The sequence below is a fragment of the Phalacrocorax aristotelis genome, chromosome 17 (genome assembly GCF_949628215.1).
Source record: "Phalacrocorax aristotelis chromosome 17, bGulAri2.1, whole genome shotgun sequence".
Classification (NCBI taxonomy): domain Eukaryota; kingdom Metazoa; phylum Chordata; class Aves; order Suliformes; family Phalacrocoracidae; genus Phalacrocorax; species Phalacrocorax aristotelis.
In genome coordinates, this window is record NC_134292.1 from 13215520 (window position 1) to 13231585 (window position 16066).

The 16066-nt window shown below is 37.9% G+C and overlaps 1 protein-coding gene across 5 annotated transcripts in view; it reads left to right on the forward strand.

Annotated features, from left to right (window-relative positions):
- Positions 1 to 16066, forward strand: part of RALGPS1 (Ral GEF with PH domain and SH3 binding motif 1) — a 150964-nt gene that overhangs the window by 34677 nt on the left and 100221 nt on the right. For 4 of the 5 annotated variants that reach the window (XR_012663463.1, XM_075111966.1, XM_075111967.1 and 1 more), the window contains exons 3-5: positions 9322 to 9448; positions 12513 to 12620; positions 15919 to 15969. Coding sequence is in view for 4 of the 5 variants with exons in the window: in XM_075111966.1 (XP_074968067.1) it covers positions 9392 to 9448; positions 12513 to 12620; positions 15919 to 15969 (216 nt within the window). In the remaining variant the exon portion in view is untranslated. Of the gene's footprint in view, positions 1 to 3966; positions 4062 to 9321; positions 9449 to 12512; positions 12621 to 15918; positions 15970 to 16066 lie in introns of all 5 variants that reach the window. The other variant, XM_075111965.1, reaches the window with a different exon arrangement.

Below are 16066 nucleotides of genomic sequence, written 5' to 3' on the forward strand. Positions count from 1 at the left end.
AGTAATTGCATAACCCCCCTAAAACCTAGAAAGCACTTTATTCCATTTTCATTTTGTAATCTCTCAAAGGTGAGAACATATTATTTTCTGAGTTATGATTACATATTAAAACAAGACAGGAGATTTTGAAAACAGGCCTGTAGTAAGTTAAGAGTCAGTGCCACCTAGTGGAACGTTGAAAACTTTGAAGTGTTCTAAAACTTGGTTAAATAAGGTTTGGAGAGGAGAGTCCACAGGTGTTTATGGTTGACACAGAACGAGATATTCCAAGTGGCAGCAAAGGATGTTAGATTTCTTTTTTTGGAGTAGCTTTATAGTAATAATTTTTCATTTAAGAAATGCAACTTTTTTTTTTCTTCCCCATTTATAGTAGAACAAGTGAGATGCTCCTGCTGACTTCTAACATTTGAACACAAAACCAGCTTATTATTAATGGAACACTCAGAAGCCACAGCGTCTGTTATGCTTTTGTGGCAAATATTGCAAATACTAGTCCTTAATAGTTCCTCTGTATGATCTATTGTTTCTATACTATTTCAAAATATGTTAATGATGCTTAGTGTGACAGGCAGGGTGTCTTCTAATCTTGAGACTGGTACTAAGTATGAAACTTCCAACTAGAAATTTAAATCAGAATGCAATGTTTCACTAGAAATTACTGCTTTAATTGAGAGGCATTTTTGTCATGTTCACAATGACAACGGAAAGCAACGGAAAGAAGTGGAAGAGTTGAGACAATTCTAGTAAGAGAAGTCAACTTTGAATCTGCTCTTCCATGAGTTAGACTTGATTCCTTGGCAGCTGTTGGGAGGTGCTGCAAGAATCAGTTTTTCAGCCTGTTTTCTCAGGAATGGTGCATGTTATTGAAGAATACTTGACTTCAGTTTGTGGTCAGCTAAATCAGTGGGGTTAATACATAGTTAATCCACAAACCCTTAACAATGTTTCCAGTGGCTTTGCTTAAAATTCCCTTTCAATCTATTGAAGACTGAGAGGTCTAGCGATGCTAAATCTGGGACACGCTTACTTTGCTAGTTCCGCCCAACTTCTGTATTTGTGCTGGTAGCATAACAGTGACTGGTGTGGCACTAAACTTTGGGGTGCTGCTTCCCTTTGAAAGGTGTATCATCCCTTAATCTTGTCACAGCTCAGTATAGGGATTTATGTACTGAAGTATTATTTCCATTACGCTTTCATTATTTTTTACTAACTAGAGTAAGAATTTTCTCAGAAAAGAATGTGCATGAAACTACTAAATTGTTCATGGCTTATTTTATCAATAGGTGGTACTGTTGCCTAAAGCATAATAAATATATTAAGGAATTTCCGGTGAAACGAAAACTGAAAATACACAAGACAGTTTTCTCTTAGGAGGATCTCTAGTCATAAATGTAATGGCTTTTTAATCTTCTGTAGCCTAACTGCTTTTTTTCTTACTAAACTCTTAGTAGGCAATTATTATTTAAATCCAGTCTTTTGAATACTTCAGAATTTTTCGTGTTGTATAAAATGGCCACTAAGGTTTAATGTTGAATTATTTCAAAAGGACTCTTGAAATGAAAAGAACCTTTTCATATAAAACGTGACTATTTAGACAACTCAACTGTCCAGTCTCATATGTGCATGCGTTGTATGTCATGGAAGGGCTGAGAATGCATACAGAAGATTGCTATTTTCTGAAGGAAGTGGGGTGCACATGGATCATTGCTGCCTTTACCATAGGACATGTGGTCATTTTCCTCTCCGCTTTGCAGAAATCATATGCGAGGTGTTGAGAAATGGGGTTTGAGGGGTGGTACTTGCCTGGACAGGGGCACTCAGGAAAGTGAAGATAGGATGTAGTGTTTGAACGTACTCAGCTTTTCAGAGGGGATGCTGTCAGTCAGGAATAAAATAGTTTTACACCAGTGTTGCTCTGTGCTTCTGAGGTTTGTGCATTAGCTTTTCTTTGGGTTAGCAAGTATGCACTTAGCACTCAGCAGCTGCTTCTTTGAAATATTTAAAGAAATTCTCTAGAAATCCTTCCAGACTGGCTTGGTCTGTCACTGCAATGACAAAGCAGCTGTAAATTGCTCAGACTCAGAAGGATTTTGAAAATTTAAATTTTTTCTGTTTTTAATATTAAAATGATGATAGTAAACAAAGGAAGCATAGCAGGGCAGGGGGAGGAAGGTACGTAAACATCTAGATGTGGAGAACAGGCAACACACGATTTTAGATACCTTGCTGCTAATTGCCTTTTTCTGTTCATTTAGCAGTAACACAAAAAGATGGGACTTCTTCCCCCGCCCCTTACAAGCATCTAGGCTGAAGCTGGATGTGATGTAGATGGTGATGCAAGTTTCACATTAGTGACTGAATGCAAGCACAGGGGCACAAATATAACCACATTATTGTTTCATTCTGTTTTCTTAATACAGTCCTATTTTCCTCTTCTAGTATGTTAATAGTGCTAACATATTCTCATTTGTACTGTACGCCCACAGTGTCTGAATATGACTTTGTTCATGGTTCATCAAGGAAAGAAACATTCTAATGATGAACATCTGGAGGAATAGTTTTGGAATGAAGAAAGAGGAAAATGAGTGCAATGATGAAAAACAATTCAGAATTGAGTGTGGAGCTCTGTATGGTCTATCGTAAATGTGTCTTTAGGTTGTGGCAGTTGCCAGTGAAGTAGAATAGTATATTGTTGATATTGCTGGAGGTAGAAAGTAAGATTCTTTCAGTATTCTTTATTCTCTTATCCTGGTCGATGGCAGCTAACCATTCTGATGTTTGATACCAAATTCTGGAAGGCCTGTCCTCTGGGGAGCGGCTGAGGCCTCTGGGTTTGTCTCATTTGGAGAAAAGGAGGCTGAGGGGTGACCTCATCGCTCTCTGCAGCTTCCTGAGAAGGGGGTGTGGAGAGGGAGGTGCTGAGCAATTCTCCCTAGATTCAAGGACAGGATGCATGGGAATGGTTCCAATGTTGAGTCAAGGATGGTTCAGACCAGATATTAAGAAAGATTTCTTTACCAAGAGGGTGGTGAAACACTGGAACAGGTTTTCTGGAGAGGTCATTGATACCCCATGTGTGTCAGTGTTTAAGAGGCATTTGGACAATGCCCTTAATAACATGCATTACTTTTGGTCATCCCTGAAGTAGTCAGGCAGTTGGACTAGATGATCCTTGTAGGCCCCTTCCAACTGGAACTAACAGTTTCTAAATTTATTTTAAACAAACAAATTAAAAAAAAACCCAACTCAACTAGTAACTTTTGTTGGTTCCAGCCAAGTTGGTTCCAAACAGGGTGCCCTTTAATTGTCTTCACTGAACCAGTTGTGCAGCTAATTTAAGCTTAAGAAAGAACAGTTATCTTCTGGTAGAATACCGAAGTATGTTTTCTTAAAATTATGCTGCAGCTGTCTCCTCATAGTTCAGTGGTATTAGGAAAACCATAATGAACTGATGAAAGTAGTAAGTAAATTGGGTTTGAAATCAGCTAGGGTAGTTAAGTTTTGGAGTCCAGAATGGCTGTACCAAGTCTGATCAAAAGCCTGTCTAGCTCAATATTTTTTTCCTCTAACAAGAAAATCTATAAGAACAATGGTCATTAGTGATTGCCTACATGGTTATTCTAATATTTGCTGAGACAAGTATGAACAGTTAGTAAATTCTCCAGATTGCTCAGAAATTAAGGCACAGGGACTTCATTGGCCAGAGGTAGTGTCAGTGCTTGAGTGTCTTTTAGTGACTTGTGAGTTATATAACTAGTAATGAGATTGAATTTATGGTAATTGCAACTGGATTACATGCATATTACTTACAGAAGTGTAAAATTTGCATTTCTGCTTGCAGAGAATGGCACTTCAGTGCCATACATGGCAAAATTTAGTAAATGCTGGTAAAACAATGGCTATAGGGGTTACTTTTGTGCTTACTTTTGATGGTGGGGTTTTGTTTTCTGTTTTTGTTTTTTCCAGTTTAGATGTTCTTGCACTGTCTTCACTTTTGCTTCAGAGGGAACTACATATCTAAATGGGTTTATTAAGTTGGCAAAGAAGAACAGCCTCTGGTGGTATGTATGTTTGCGTCCTGATTTATCCACTTTGCTTCTGGCAATCTATGAATGAGATCTGCCACCACATACCTGTGAACCTTCTGTACAACCAGATAAGCTGTTTTCTTTGGGGGTTTTTGTTTGGGTTTTTTTTTTAGCACTTTTTGTATAATGTGTCATTTTAATGATCAACCTGACCAAGTTGAAAGAATTTTTAAGAAGCAAAAGCTGTGAAAAGAAATTGTCATTTCGGTGATTTTTACCTTTTATTGCCAACATATTGGACCTTTGATAATTTTAAAAATTTCAGAAACTTCTTTTTAATCTTGTTGGAGTGAAATATTGCAAGTATAGGGGAGCAGTTTTTATATTAATTGTTTTTAATATCTTTCTGTATGTTGTCTGACAGCATTTTGTTACAGTAGGCGTAGTGTTACTTAATTTGCAGTGTAATACCTTTTGTGATAGCAGGTGTGGAAATACTTCAAATCACCTGGTGATTTCATAAGAACAAAAACTTTTGTGAATTTGACTTAAAAGGCTGGTTGCTCCCCATGACTTTCCTCAAGGCAGCAAAACAAATGGGTGTGTATAGAGGTACTTTTTCATAGGAGATGTGAGTCTTGGAGAAACCTGTGCACATAGGAAAAAACAGTGCATTTTTAATGCTTGTGTTATATTTGAAACACTTTTTTGGGGGAAAAAATCTATTTTGGTCCTTTATAGAATGAAAGTATCTAACCTTGCAAGCTTTTTCTATGTACTAAATGTTGAAAGGTAAAAGTATGTTAGTGCTTTTGGTTTCAGATATTAAAGCACTTTTGTCTCTTTTTGGTTTAGTGAATGTTAAAACTTGGAGTAAAAATTGAGCTTGGACAGGATGCAAGATCACATATGGGATTTTTCTTTCCCCTTTCAGAGCATTTTTGAGCCCCCCCACACTGGAAAGCTTAGTCAGAAAGGCAGGCAGAAGGAGGAGATGAGAATATTTTTGTGGCCTTGATGTAAATGCCACGTTTTAAAGAAGTTACATGATGAAAATTGCTTTCCACTTCAGTATCTCTAAGGACTATTAACAGGAGCAACTCCAGACCTAGAAATACTTGGCAGTCTGTTAGTGCTCAAAATACGAGTTCATCTTATCAGGACACAAGATAAAGGAAATAGCTTCTTGACTAGTTTAACTGAGGAGATTCTGGCATTATTTGAAACAGTTACCGATTTGTTTCATGCGTGCCCGTGAGAACACGGTGCGAGTTGTTGTTGTCCGTCATGTAAGGCCTTGTAGGGATGACAGGTGGGGTGAAGACCTCATCTTTCTCAAGGAAGTAAAATAAGAGGTTATTTTTATTCTCAGCTGCTTGCTTTTCCAGCATTTTCCTGTTTGTGTGGTCGGAGTGTTGTGGGAAAGGGTGAAGATGCAAAAGGAGATGGGGCTGTATCCCTAGCTGCATGTTTGAGGAACTGCAGATTTTGCTAAAAGAGTGCTGTGGCAGCGGTTGCCATGGAGTTTATCTGTGTGTGCTGTGGAGGGTGATGGAACAGCCACGCTGGTTGGTTTTCAGCTTGAGCTGACTTGGTATTTCTGTAAGCAGTTCTTGGTTCTTGTGTGTGCGCACACACACGTGCAGACACACACAAATAGTTCTGCTCTTAGCATGTGTGTGCATGCTGTATCTGAAAAAAATTTACTGGCTGTCTGCCAGCAGCATGCTTAAAGTGTGTGTTAACTTTCTGCAACACTGCCAGTTCTTCACACAGTGCAACAGCGTTATATGGTGTCTGTATTTTAACCTGTCCCTAGCAGCCAATTTAGGTTTAATAATTAGAAATAGTCAAGAGGTTTAGTTTTCACCCCATAGGCATAATGCTGATTATTTAAGCTGGGAGGAAAAGTTCTTCTTTCTTTTGATGAGACAGGTGTTTGGATTCAGCAGTCTCTTCTGTGCAATCCTGCAGGTCTGAACTGAGTTAGCTTTCGTTATGCCCATCTTTGCAAGCTATCAGTGAAGATTCCCTTTGGGTTCTCAGATCTGAATCTTGCAAAGCATTGCTTACCTGACAAAGTGAGAGGCAGATCTTGTACTAAGACCTCCTCTATAAAGAATGTTAGCAGTGGATCGTGTTGGAACACTCTAACTTCAGTAAGGCTTGTAAACATCCACGGCTGTCCCCTCCTTCACTTAATCAGCCATTTCATTGTAGTCCTAAGAGTGCCTTAATTTATTCCTGTAAGATTGTCTATGATGTAAGACTTAGACTTGAGATTATGTGGACTCTGATTCATGATTCAATGAACATAAACTTCAAATATATCGTTATGATGTATTGGCTGACAAAATTTTCAGTGATTAAGATCATAATGTGTTATGTTGAATGTTTAACTGAAGGATTTGGCAGGTTCTCTGGGTACTCTGTAGTTGTGCTTATTGTCATTGAACCATTAAGGAAAGGGCAGCTTTAACTTTTCAAGCTAGTAGTATGGATGCCCAAAATACACCAAATAGAGCATCTGTGTGAAGCCTGGTTTTGGTGTGTTCGAGAGTAGAATCTGAATTTTGGTTCTGACTTTTACTTCATTTCAGATAAATACAGAAGATCTTGTCTCCAAACAGTATCATCTATAGGAACAATGCATTAATTCTTCAGTTTTGCAGCAGTAATCAGAGGACCAGTGTGAGGGACTGTCGTGGTTCAGCCTCAGCTGGCAACTGAACACCACGCAGCCGCTCGCTCACACCCCTCCCCCACCCCTGTGGGATGGGGAAGAGAATCGGACGAGCAAAAGAACTTGTGGGTTGAGATAAGCACAGTTTAATGATTACAATAAAATGATGATGATAAATGATTATGATAATAATGACAATAATGTTAATATAATAAAAGGGAAAAGGAAGGAAAGGGAAAACAGGAAAAAAACGCAGAACCACGAACGATACAGCCGCTCACCACCCGCCGACCGACGCTGCCCGTCCCCGAGCCGCGATTGCTCCCTCCCTCCCCTGGCCAGCCCCTCCCAGGTAGCATACTGGGCATGACGTTACATGATATGGAATATCCCTTTGGTCAGTTTGAATCTGCTCTCTTAGCTGTGCCCCCTCCCCTCCCAGCTTCTTGTGCACCCAGCAGAGCATGGGAGGCTGGACATGTCCTTGACTAGTATAAGCGCTACCCAGCAACAGCCTGAACATCTGTGTGTTATCTCCACAGGATTTTTTTTCCCTGCTAATTTCAAAGCACAGCACTATACCAGCTAGAGTGAAGAAAATTAACTCTATCCCAGCTGAAACCATGACAGGGACCAACCAGACATATCCATTGGTGACAATTTTTTAAGTGACATGAAAAAGCCTTCTGAGTGATTTTCTGAAATAGCTAATCTTACGGTCAAATTTCCTTTGCTGCATAGATTTGAAAATAGAGAATCATAGAATGCTATGGGTTGGAAGGGACCTTTAGAGGTCATCTAGTCCAAGCCCCTTGCAGTGAGCAGGGACATCTTCAACTAGATCAGGTTGCTCAGAGCCCAGTCCAACCTGACCTTGAATGTTTCCAGGGATGGGGCCTCCACAACCTTGCCAGGCAACCTGTGCCAGTGTTTCACCACCCTCATTGTAAAAAATTTTTTCCTTATATCCGGTCTTAAATCTACCCTCCTTTAGTTTAAAACTATCACCCCTTGTCCTGTCACAATAGGCCTTGCTGAAAAGTTTGTCCCCATCTTTCCTGTACTGGAAGGCTGCAGTAAGGTCTCCCCGCAGCCTTTTCTTCTCCAGGCTGAACAACCCCAAATCTCCCAGCCTGGTCTTGTAGCAGAGGGGCTCCAGCCCTGGGATCATTTTTGTGGCCTCCTCTGGACAGAGAGAGAGCAAATAAAACTGCTTTGCGTAGGATTCCCTTCACTTCCCCTTACATAACATTTTGACCAAAAGGAATGTTCTTGTGCCTGAAAGAAATCTGTTGTTGTCGTTGGGTGAATGATTTTATTTAAAAATGTCTGTGTAATTCTTTTATGAGTACCCTTGCTATCTGATTTAAGTCTATAATAATGACAGGTGTTCTCACTTTAGTTGTGCCTATTTATGTACAAATTTTATTTTTTTCTGAATGAGGTGCAGCTTAATTAGATTTGTGGAATTATATATCCACCTATGTCCATATGGTGCCTATCCTTTAGTGTTTAAAAATTAACATATTCAAGAAGATTAAATTGGATTTCCTGATATCAGGGAGATAGAGATTTATAAATAATTAATACTTTTCTCTGTCCAATATTCAGGCATATGCTATCAGGAATGTGCTTTATTTCAAGATGGGTGGTTCTTTTAGATACGAGTATTACTGCTGTGATCAATGGCTTTGTTAATTCAGAACTGCAGTGTTGTGGGGTTTTTTTGTTTGGTTTGGAGGGGGTTGTAGTGGGTTGTTGTTTTTTTTTCATTAAACACTTTGTACTTCTGGAAGGGATTATTTGACCCAAGTAGGTAGAGGCAGCTTCTTCATGGTACCACATACTCAGATTTTTTGCAGTCCAGTCTTTTGGTTTCTGGAGGAAGCTTAAGGTATATTATATATGTGAAGTCCTAAGCCAATTTGGAACCGCATCTGTCTGCTTAATCCAGTTTGGAGAAAGTCTTGCTTCAGACAGTGCTGTTGCTGGATTAGCTGAGATCCTTGAGATTCATCCTTCCAACTAAGAAGGATGATATTATCCGGTTCTCTTCTCTGGACAATTTCTGTTCTTTGGGGCCTGACGTAAAATGCTTTCAGGTGCACCTGTCTGTATAGATATTACTGGAGGCCTAAGCAGCTGCAAATAGGATTTGCGTATTAGAAAGATACAGTGGGACTGAAATCACCAGTTATGAGACTAATTCAAGTGATGAGCAGAGAGAAGTGAGGAAGCACCATTTTTCATTGAGGTAATAGCTTGGTTTTCTTATTTTAAAATACGTTATGGTGACCTGCAGTTTCTGGATGAACACTGCCTAGCATGGACTTCGTGTAAAAGGTAATTCAACATAAATGACAAATAATACACCTTTTTCCCTCCTGCCACATTTCTTCAGTTGATTGAAAGTGGGAATAAGGACTTGGCATGGCTTTAGTGATGTTCAATTATACTCCTTCATAGCTGGCACCTGAAAGAGAAAGGAGAATCTAGCTCCTAAGATCATCTTGTTTCTGAAGTTATTCTCTCTGACAAAGAACAAAGAAATCTCTTGTTGTTTTTTAAAACTTTTATTTATTTATTTGCATGAATATATTTGCTTTGCAGGAATTCTGTTTTCATCATGTTGTCCCACCAGTGCTGGCTGAGCTGAAACTTCCTGCGTCTTGGGGAGAGCATGTATAAAAGGAATGACCTCATGGCCAATGTGATGGTAACCTCTGCCACTCCAGAGGTATGGTTCCTTGGTTTTTTTGTTAGCTCCTGCATCAAAATGGTAATTTTGGCTTGTTTCACTTTCACAGAAGCCCTTTATGCTATCAGTCACATCTGTCCTTTTTCTTATCAATGGTGTAGTATTTGACAACAGAGTAATTTTAGAACACTTCATAGTTCTGAGTGTTCACAACCTATTTTTTATTGTTGTTGTTGATGATCACTCATTTAGATTAGTTTTAAATAGCATTTTTGACCTGTAACTCCATAACTTAGAGCAGCTGTTTATTATTAATGAGTTAAGAGCAATGTAATGTACCATCTCAATGGAGCCAGTCAGAACTATTCCAGTTGATTTTTGGGGGGATTTATGAGTCTACTAGGAAGAAAGCGCTCTGTAAGATTTTGCTCATTTTAACCCTTTGCATCCTTTGGAGACCAGGTGGCTCAGTCATGCCGTTTCCAAAAAATGCTTAGTTCCCTGTTAAGCTACTGTGCCCAGCTAACAGCCTGTGTTTGTAGATCCCCGCCAGCCAAGTGAGGACTGCGTGGGAATTAGTTACCCTAGAGAGTTTATCTGGTTGTTTTTTTTTTTTGCTTTCATGTACTATTATGATGAAGTATTAAAAATAAGCTACAGTAGAGCTTGCCCACTGAAGCACACATTTTAAATTATAAGTGGAGGTACTTTTTGCTTTTTTAAAAGGTAACTTTTTGATGAAATTCTTCCCTAGTTGAAAAATTCTACTTCCTATCTTAAGAGAGCCGAAGAGTTGTATGAAGCAAGTTTTTCCATCATAGTGATGCCTTTTGCACACTCAACTTGATCTATCAAAGCAGTTGTCCTGATTTTCATTAAACAAGTCAGCTGATCTTTAAAAATCTTATAGCAAAACAAAAATACGTGATACAGCTGTGTCCTGCAGAAGATCATTCTCTCAAACATAGTATAAATGCTCTCAGACTAACAGTAGTTTTTCATTCTCTCAGGATGGGTGAAATCTTGAATTGGGTATGTAAGCACACAATTTTGAAATTCCTTCTCAAAATAATAAAAAAATACTTTTGCACATCTTTTTCTCAGAATAGAAATATCTGTCATAGATCAGAGTATAAGAAGTCTCTAGGGTCAAACTGAAGATTCTTCTAATCTTTATTCTGCCTCTGATGGTGGCCAACAGCAAATGCCTGAAGAAGGGCACAGGAAACATCCCACCGGTACCACCCTGGCCACAGCTGTTTGCAACCCAGGGACTTCCTTAGGGGAAGGTCCCATTTGCTCTCTCTCAGCATATTTGTCTTCAATAGATTTACCTAGTTCTCTCTTTGAACCTGTGTAATATTTAAGTTTATGCAGAATTCCATAACAAGCTGTTTTTCAGCTGAACCGTATGCTGTGTGAAAACCTGTATCCTCTTATTCATTTAAAATCTATCTGTAATTTTAACTGATAACCCCTTCTACTGTAGATGAAGCGAAGAGAGACCATTCCTGCCTTTCCTTTTGCTTACTTTGCTGGTTATTGTACTTCCTCCCCACAACCCACTGCCTCTTTTCCAGGTTGAAGATTTCTAGCGTAGCCAGTCTTTCTTTGTAAAGAAGCCATTCCATACCTGTGATCATCCTTGTTGCCTTGTTCTGAACTGTTCCTATTCTTTGATATACTTTTTAAGAGGCTAGTACTGCTTATGTATTCCAAGTTTCGGTGCACTGTCATTTATAAAGGAGCATATTCATACTCCATTACATATCTTCTCTTTTCCTTTTCCAGACTGACCAAATCTTGTGAAGTCCCTTTTCAGTTTTTCATTGCCAGGTTTTGTTTTTTGTTTTACTGCACTGAATAAATAAAATTAAGATCCATAGTCATCAACAAATTGTCATCTCATTGTTCACTGTCTTTTCCAGGTTGTTGAATGTATAATAATCATCACTTATCCATGCACAATTCTCAGCTGATTCCCATACTCTCAGTGCTTGTAACTACTGTCTTGTAACTAATAATTTATCATTGTGAGGATAGTCTCTGTGCTAGGGCTGCAGAGTTTCCTAATGTCTTTGGAGTGAGGAGCCATGTAAAAAATCTTTTGGAAGTCCAACAAGACTGTATTTGTATTAATCATGTTCCTTTACCCACATCTCTGTAGATACTGAGGCAGTGCTTCTCTTTCTAAATACTAACTTGGCAATTTCCTGATACAGCATGCCTGTGTCTGTTTCTGCTAATTCCCCTTTATTCTCTTCTTGGGTTTGCCCAGTATGGATGTCAGGCTTCCAGTCAGTAGTTCCCCTGATACTTTGAAGGGGGAGAAAATAATAATCAGCATCTCATTTACCACCTTCTAGTTCTTTGCTACCAAGTTGGTTTTAAGTGAGGATTACATGTCACAGTTAAATGCCAAAACATCTTATTTGACAGCAGTGTTCTTCTAGAAAATAGATAACATCAGTGACGTAAGGGCGTAAGATTTTAATATTTTTATTCAGTATGTAGGCTTAAGATAAGTATAGATAAATAATGCTATTATTATTATTAAATCACATTATTCCTGAAGAAAGGAAAATGAGCCATAAGTACCTTCAAAACTTCAAAAGGAAGGCAGGGCACCAATTTTTCAGGCAAGACACAGTGCTAAAATACCCCTGGAGCTAGCATTGGGTTAAATTTCAGTGTCAGTTTTTGCTTTTTTATAATGTTATGGATAGAGCACCATGATTTCAATCTACCCACCCTTTACCTTGCACATTTAATTAAAAAATTTCCATTGAACATGAATCTTCAAAATCCCAACACATTTCCTTTTGTGTGACAGCTCTTTTATCTAGTCTATAATTTTTAAAATGGCTTTCTAAAGCGGGTAGTTTCATAGAGCTAAAATTGTGTGTCACTATAGTTTTTGCAGAGGAAGGTTAGTTCGAAACATTCGTGATCCATGCTAAACAAAGTTTTATAATTCAGTCTCTGAAGCTTTTTGAAGTTCATACATTTTCTTGTAATTTCTTAATATTTATACGCATTTATTTTCTGAATTTGACATGAAATTCATCATTCTGCAGATAAGCCTACTGTTTTTTCTTTGTAGGGTAGTAGCAGCTCAGATTCTCTGGAAGGGCGAAGTTCAGATTATGCCAATAAAAGCTACGATGCAGTTGTATTTGATGTGTTGAAAGTAACTCCTGAGGAATTTGCTGTAAGTAGAAATGTTATCTTTGCATTTAAGCTTGTATAATATTCAGGGCTTGCAGGATATGAAAAAATACATAAAACTTTTTTCTTAAAATAAAATCTTCTACATGATCTTCCTATGTTCTTGAAAGCAAATATCTGATTATACAAACTTGAACAAAATAAACATGTCTTGGGATTTAATCATGCAGTACTGACCTGACACAACGTATTTGGTTTTTCTGTGTAAAGCGATTTGAATTTTTTCTTGTGTTTTAGAAGACCCTAGCCTAGCTTTAAAGATACTAGTTATCCACAGTCTGATTCTTTTTTTGATTCTTTTTTTTCTTGTTAATTGAAACCACAAATACTCATCTTTTCTGCTGAAAAGTCAGTTTCTTAAAAGCTCGAAAGAAGCTTGTAGAGAGGAAACAATTTGCATTCCTTAATGAAAAGTTTTCAGTACTAAACTGAAAGCAGAACTGCAGTTTTGGCAGAAGTCCAATACAGTTCTTGTGCTTGGCCCCTTGTCTTTAAATTATATATTAATTTACTGGGGAGCAGGAAGAAGTGAGGATGAAAGCTATTGAGCCTAGTTCAATGTTTTTGTTAATATTCTGGGCATCAAAATGACGTTTCCCTCATTTGGCGTAAGATCGTTTAATACCTGTTCACAAAAAAGTCCTGGGTATATGCCGACAGTATTCCTGTAACTTTGTCACTTTGGAACAAATTCTAATGAGTCTTTTTTAACACTAATACAGAGTTCACAGGTGAGAGCCATTGTTAGGTAAAAATATAAAAATATTTGGTTGATAAATCTGCATCAACTCAGTTAAAAAATGGCCTGATACTTCATCCCTGTTCATCTAAGTTCAGATGATCCATGGCCAAGGACTACCTTCAGAATTGAACAGAGCTACAGTTTAGACAGGCCTGTAAAATCAGACAAAAATTGAGATGTCCAATTTCATCAGAGGAGACTGAATATCAAGTCCAAAGACAGCCCAGAACATAGTGTGTAGTCTACACCAGCAAAAATATGGTGATCTCAGAACTGTGTTTATAAAATGAAGGTAAGGTTGCTTGTAACTTACAACTCAACAGTTTTCTTTTATCCTAATGCCGTTAGTTTGAGATGGAAGCTTGTTGATGAGGGTCTTAATTTAACGGTACGCTTTAAAAACACACACACACACGTGTGCGTGTGTACACACACACCCAGTTTTGTCATTATTACATGTCTTAACTCTGAAGTCCAAACTTCTATAAGTTGCTTTTCTCTCTCCAGTTCCACTCATAGCCACGAAGAAAACAAACAAAAACCCACCAACCCCCAAAGAAACCAAAAATTGAAATGTGTGTCTGTAGGACTGCTGGTGAGGCTTGAAAAAGATCATATGTAAACCCTAGTGGTAGGGCTGTTTGTCTGGGCTTGGTTTGTTGTTTGATGTTGATTTTAATATGGTCACGCAAACTTTTAACACCAAGGCTTTCTTAGCCATAGCAGCTATTCTCTGTGCCACATTAAAACCTTTGCATTGGTTTACCCTGATCCTCTCTTTTTATTAACAGCTCAAGTAATGTTTACTGCTTCTTTTCCATCCAGAGAAGCAAATAATTTCTTTTTACAGTAAATATAGCAACCAGTAAATGATACATAACATTTCTTGTTACTCAAGACTCTGGTAGTCCATTTCAAAGAACTTGAAACAGTTCAGAAGAACTTAAAAAAAAACAACCCACAGGTCTGGGTTTACTATAGTTAGTACAATTTGGTTACTGGACATCAGGGCAGAGATCTATAGAAGATGGGGTTGCTCTAATGAATATAAATATTTAGGGAAAGGGAATGGCACCAAGTTAAGGTCAATTCTAAATTTAATTTGTTGTGTTCCTTTTTTAAAATTTAGAAGCAGCAGAGGAGAAATTCCCTGGTGGTAATCACATATATAACAAGATGACCAGCAGCTTGTCAATACTACTGAAATTTGTTTTAACCTTTTTGGTGGTTTTGATTGAACCCATGTCTTGCTGAAATGATTAATAATTCTTGCTGAAAACTTCTTTATTAATGTCATACAATATGGCCTAGAGTCAGCTTTTTGGAGCCTCTGCCATGCATCTTACTAGGAGACATCAAGAAGGTGCAAACAGGTATTTGTAACGATAGTTTTCCTAGGAGCAGAGTGAGATCTTAATGACATGATTTTGTAAGTACCCAAACATTACTCAGAAGTATAAATAGCAAAAGTGAGTGCTGCTAAGAGTATTCAGCTAGGGCTTTGTGGCAAAATCTTTGACTTAGTATAATATAAAAGCAAGAGAGTTAGTGTGAATTAACCATTTATGGAAGAAAATTTTTTTTGTCTGTCAAATGTCATGGGCCTCTAACTTAGCTCATGTCTGAGGAATCATACTAATAGTAGAACCCTGATTACAATTATAATTAAATAGTTACCTTTCTTAATTGGTGGGTTCAAATGAGCAATTTGAGAGGGGATTAGCAAGTTTTTGCCATTTTGGGTTTAGCGTAACAAAATGGCCAACAGAGAAGCTTTGCTGCAGAAGGATCCAAAGTGTTCCTTGACACTTCCTTTTACACATTAAATCATGTAAATTACAAAGTTCAAAGCTCTGTAGGTTTATACACTCACAGTATAAACGAAGTAGGTATTGGTTGAATGTAACTTACATAACTTCCAAATATATAATGTCATTCGATTACTGAAGCAATTCAAGTATCTTACCACTCAGATGGTAAAAGAGGTCTATAAATGCTTTTTAAATTTTTTTCCAAAATAATTTGCTTTGAAACAGTGTTAACAGTGAAGACACTGTTAACAGGCATACTTATCAGTGATGGAAAATCTGTGTATGACCCCTTTAAAGCATATTCCAATCATAACTAATTAAAACATTGAAATGCTTTATTGCCTTTCAACCCAGTGAATGTAAAATGTATGCTGCTTTCTGTGTGAAAGGCAAATAATTCCTCCTGCCATTTCTGTTATGTCAGTAAAGGGCCCAAAGAGCAAGACTCAAACACAGGTTTTTCCTCTTAGGCTGCTGCAGGTACTGAAAACCTTCACTTAGTTACAGCTGGTAAATATAAGAGGATGTAATGTCATGTTGCTACTCAGGATGGTGGATTTTCTGCTTGAGATGTGTCAGCCTGGACAGGGGAGGCCGAATTTTGGACTGGTCAGTTTTGGTCTGTGGAGAAAATGTGACTGTATGGGTTGTGGTTATGAAAGGGCAGATGTAAATACATATTTGCTAGCTCTTTGTAGTACATTATTTAAAATTTTATCTTATTGCAGAGCCAGATTACATTGATGGACATGCCAGTATTTAAAGCTATACAGCCTGAGGTAGGTTTTCTTAAACTATCTTTTTATATCTTCGGAATTCAGTGCCTGAGGAAATGTAACCATTTAAATAATGCTTTTTTTGTTCGAAAATGCTCAA